Here is a 5,507-nt window from a genome sequence, read left to right as displayed (position 1 = left end):
TGTTCATGTATCACTTGTGCTTCCACAATTATTTGCACTGCTGTTCGTGTATCACTTGTGCTTCCACAGTTACTTGCACTGCTGTATGTGTATCACTTGTGCTTCCACAATTATTTCCACTGCTGTACACATATCACTTGTGCTTCCACAATTATTTCCACTGCTGAGCATGTATTACTTGTGCTTTCACAATTATTTCCACTACTGTACATTTAGGAGAAATAACAAAGTTGTTTTTGATAGAATTTTTATTTGCTTGCAGTAGTACTTTGATTAATAGTCAGTCAAATGCAAAAATAGCCTTTTTCATTGCAATCAGGAAATAATACATTATTATTGAATCATACAATTATAGTCTGATACAACTAAAAGATGCTGCTCTTCCATTAATGATGTGCATATATCACAATATAAATGAGACAGCAAGATCATGATGATTGAAATAACTAACGTCTTTACCAAATAACATCAACTTATTAATCAAGTTGATCTCTTAAAGTACAATATTATAAATTTTTAAGGAAAAGCTCTTAAAAGTCATTGAGAATTCTTTCAAATATTGTAACTTTCTGAAATATGTATGAAATAGTTGATATAAGTTTATTACACATATATTGCAAGTACAACTTATAATACACAGACTTCTTTGTAAGTAGATATCTAAATGAATCTTACAACAAAAGACTTGAGTGCCCTATCTGGCATCAGTGGAGAATAGAAATGGAGCATTGCTGCATTTGCATGATCTGTAACCTGAGAAAAAAATAATGTTACATTTTTTTTCAATACTCTGAATCAAAGTAAGCAGACCTTATACTAAACAGGAACCTTACAGCAAAATAACTTTAAAAAAATCACTAAACTTGATTTTAATAGTCCAAAATGTGATTTCACCATTTATATGAATTGAAACTGAACATCACTCCTGAGGATGACGTTGTAACGTTGAATCATGTAGAGTCGTCAACTTTTTGAAGGCCATAGATAGGCCTAAATAAAATGTTTTTAATTGTGTACCAGTTTAACATTGAATATTACTTATGATTTTAACTTTATACACAAGTGCCAAAATACTATAATCAGTATATATATACTTCAGCTCCATACATTAACCAAAATTTCCTTTCTTATCAGTTACTCAATTATATTCACATAGAAATAAAAATATTGAAAATGTACTTAAATGTAGTCTAATAATCAAAAATCAACAAGTCCTTTTTAAAAATACTAAGATTTCTGAAAACAAATCATCTCTACATTTAAATAAATTGGGTGTTTACTGGACTCCAATCCAAATATTTCATGGTTTTTCACTTCTTTCTAACTTCTAGTGACCTTGCAAAAAAAAAGAAAAGCTTTTTTTAAGTGAATAGAATAGTTTATAGTGTAAACATAATAAATAAGTAGAATATTCCACGAATGAAGAACATTAAAGTGCAGTAGTTAATAATGGGTTTTTGACTGGAAGCCAACCTTATTTTTTGGAATACTGAACTCAAAGCCATGTTATACGCAGAGTACAGTCATGTCTTTAAAAATTTTCCATGACTTCATGCAAAAATAATTTTCAAGAGTTTTCATGTCAAAGTATTTGTGTTTATGGCCAAACTACTAAGGCTCTCTGCTGTCATCCATACTTTTGAACTACTGACCACAGCAAAGGCAACCAGTCAACAACACCCTACCACCCACACTAAGGAATTGGCTGTTACTATTATAATGCACTCACAGCTTAAAGAGCAAAAAATATCTTGTGGTAAGTCAAGGATTTAAACCAGGCTCACCAGGATTGAAGTCCAGAACTCTACCACAGTGCCATCTCACACCCTCATGACTAAGTAAAAATAAATTATGATGAATTCAAGATTGCCAGGATTTCTTTACAGAAAACACCTAAATGTATACCAATAAAAGGTGTTGCTAAATGTATTTCAACCACAACAACTGTTTCTTATAATGACTATTACTTGTCGCCTTATGCTTCTAAAAGTCCATTCTTATTTCATATACAACTTAATAATTAGGTGTCACAAGTGTAAGATATATTTACAAAACTGACTTGATACCAATTGAGAATTACATGAAATAACAGAACTCACAACTTACCTTTTGAAACACTTTATAGCGAGATCCTGACCACATATCCAGCTACAAGTGAAATACATGTACAGAATTACAAAAACAAAGTCTCTGAATAACTTATGATATTTTATTTATGTTACAGATAAATGCAGACAAGAAGTTCACAGGTTACAGTATTTTCATAAACACTTTACTAATTACTCTTTGGTACATTTATTAATGCACTTTTAATGACACATTATTATGATCACAGATTTATAAAACTAGTTTATAAAACAAAATTCAATGCACAGTGAAACTGATCATTGATGATACTAATCAAGAACACAATCACATTTCTACATGTAGCATTGATATAACTAAGTTCATTCAGTTTTCCAGCAAATTGGCACAGCTTTTAACATTAAGTGTAGCAACTTAAATATGAAAGTTTGAGAGTTTATGATCCATAAATTTGAGATGACTGTGCAGCAGTTCAGAACAATGAGTAAACAATGCTATTCTATGCTCCTAGCTTTACCTTTCTTATCTTTACACTCAGTAAGTGCATGAATTAAAAACGTATCACAAAGAAAGGTAATGCAACTTAGTATGCCTAAGTGCTTAACAGTAGGAAAACTTACTTATAAAGGACTCCTTCTCAAATCAGTGTAAAAAAGAATAATAAGTCCTGAAATTTTAAAAACATATCTTTTGTTTTGCCTACATACTTCCGCAGTTATGCACACACACACACACATTTCTTTAAAGTCTTTAGGCCTAAGCCATTTGTTCTCTATCAATTACAAACCATTATAATCTTGGCATTTAAAATTCAATACTTTTATCTATCAAAATAATTACAGAAATGTTCTGCTGTGTACTTTTGACTTTTAAAACTATTGCCAACTATATATACACAATAAAATACATTTAGAACCAAAGTAACATATATAACTTGTTTCATCTTTAATAATACACCAATTAATGTCATGTTGTATGGTCTGTTTCAGCTCTGTTTTTCAAATAAGGAATACTTTTTTCAGGCTTATTACATGAATCTACTCAAGTATTACTAACATTTTTCAGTAGTTAAAGTACCAAAAAAAAGTCTTTTTTTAGAAATATTTGTGAAAAATTGAAGATAATGGAAGTATTTACTGAAAGTTAGGTGTCCCACTTAAGTATCACTTGCTAAAACATTAAAAAAATAGACTTCTAAGATACCCAAATAGGAAACATTATTATAAGATTAGTATTACATAAAGAAATAAGTTGTTGTTTTTTGACACAATAACTACCTTCAGATTTTATTCTTCAGCACATATATATATATGTATATGGCTTAAATTTGCCAATTATACCTTTTTATAAGTCTAGATGCTTTTTGGCCTGGATGTATTGAAAATAACAAGAATATAATGCCTCATGGGAAATGGCAGGTAAAAGTTAAGAAACATATATATATTAATTGCAAGAAAAAACATTCTTAATGATGTGACATTAGAGTAAAACGAACACAAAAAATCAGTATTATTCTAAAACAAACATTGGTTGGGTTATGTTTCTCACATACCTTCTCATCTTCTTTACAGAAGTCTTCATTAAATCCTTTGACCACCACCCATTCAATAACAAGTCCTCTAAGCAACACTAAAGCTTTAAGAGTTCTTGCAAGAGTAATCTAAAATAAAATAAAAGAAATAAATGAATTTATGTACATTAAATTATTTCAACATTTTGTCTGATCTAAAAATGGTGCCCTATAATAATATTTTTCCAAACATTTATTTTTTTCACTAAATCAAAAAACGACAAATGCATATAATGTTCTACCTCAAACCTAAAGATTATCCAAGCTTAGGCAATATAAATGTACCACAATTGCACACACTGAAGAACTCTATATGTTTTAATGGGAGCAAAGAAGACTACACATCTCTCATGTGCAAGACGTACAACTCTCTTTCTGCTTGTTGAATTTTGCATATAATCTGTCAATATAACAGAAGCTCAACACTAATACCAGTGCTGGAATATTCTTTTTTCTGTGGTTTTATATACAGTTAAAACTTTAGTTCTCTTAACACTGCTTTGTAACATTTGTTCTCTCAAGCTTCCTTGAAGCATTTTTTTGTTAACACAAGAAGGAAAATATATTTCAGATAGATATTCACCTCTCTGCACAACAAAGAGTTATTATTTCCTACCACTGCCATGCACAGCAATCCCCATGAGCACTAGCATTTCAACAAAGGTTCATTCTTGATAAGGCAAAATAAATACACTGAAAGTGGGAAGGAAAGGTGGGATCTTGAGCAGAGAGGTAAGTATCCATTGAATTATATATTCAGGTAGGGAAAATGTCAACTTGAGAAAGTTTCTCTTACCTCTGCACAACAAAAAGCTAAAAGTTCATATTGAAGAAGGTGAAGTGTATACTGCAGATAGGGAAATTAGAAAGATAAGCACCTTTCTTAAAGAATAACATCAGGAACGAAAAATCCATGGAGCATGTCCTCCATTGGGGGGAGGGGGTATAGATGGGCATTACTTGGTGTGAAACTGCATCCAACTCAAGTAGGGAATACTATTCACACAATAGGGGTGACAGGGCAAAATATATTGTCAAATGAACCTTTTGCATGGTGCTAAATGGTGGCATAGATGGGTGGAAGTTAAGATTGCTGAACTGGTCATTATATCATAGTAACTTGGCTGAGCATGGGTGTGTAGTTTAGCTGGGTCAATAAGCCAGGTCATTCTGCAATGGAGAAATAATATACTTACTTGAAATACTTATGAGAATAATCAGGTGCAGGGGGAAATATTCCAGAACAACATCCTGAGAAGAACACAAGACTCATCCAGCTGGTTGAACCACCAGAAATGGCTTAGTTTATAATGTAGTGGTGTGGCCTGTACTACATTACTACATTTCCAGGTAACATTCTAGCCCTACTTCCTATCAAGAGCATGTCCACTTTGTTTCATACCAATGAGATTACATTAACCCAATGGAAAACTCCTCATTTTAACCTCTGCCACAGCTTGGGACTGTGGAAGCAAGGATTCTCCCCTCTGGAAGAAAACGGGGAGGAATATGTGTGTGGGAGAACACTGGAGAGGTGTTTAGACTGTATCATAAATCACAATTATTTGGAATTAGGTTCCATACTGAGAGACAGTGCAATGTTTTACCACAACTAAAGACACACCTGGTACTTTTATTTTCTGCAAGTATGGCCTACATGAGACATTGCTCCCCCAGTTTTGCATAAATCCCCATCTCAACAATGAGCACAGAGCAAGGGCAGATGGACATAAAATTTGCTGTGCTCCATGTGGATTTTGAGAAAGTATTCTGTCATGATATAAAAGACTGTTTAGTTTAGATATTATTGATTAATTTATTTTTGTGAGTGAATATTTTATTATTGTTTAGT

At 32.1% G+C, this 5,507-nt stretch overlaps 1 protein-coding gene across 1 annotated transcript in view; it reads right to left on the bottom strand.

Moving 5' to 3' along the window:
- Window positions 1-3,745, bottom strand: part of LOC106466869 (mediator of RNA polymerase II transcription subunit 27-like) — a gene marked incomplete at its 5' end in the record, with an annotated part of 9,499 nt that extends 5,754 nt beyond the window's left edge. Inside the window, 3 exons of the mRNA XM_013927172.2 lie at window positions 676-753; window positions 2,107-2,148; window positions 3,638-3,745. Coding sequence (XP_013782626.1) covers window positions 676-753; window positions 2,107-2,148; window positions 3,638-3,745 — 228 coding nt within the window. The remainder of the gene's footprint in view (window positions 1-675; window positions 754-2,106; window positions 2,149-3,637) is intronic.
- Between the last annotated feature and the right edge of the window lie 1,762 nt (window positions 3,746-5,507).

This window comes from Limulus polyphemus, unplaced genomic scaffold (assembly GCF_000517525.1).
Source record: "Limulus polyphemus unplaced genomic scaffold, Limulus_polyphemus-2.1.2 Scaffold2406, whole genome shotgun sequence".
In the NCBI taxonomy this organism is placed as follows: domain Eukaryota; kingdom Metazoa; phylum Arthropoda; class Merostomata; order Xiphosura; family Limulidae; genus Limulus; species Limulus polyphemus.
This window is presented reverse-complemented; position numbering and strand designations above follow the sequence as displayed.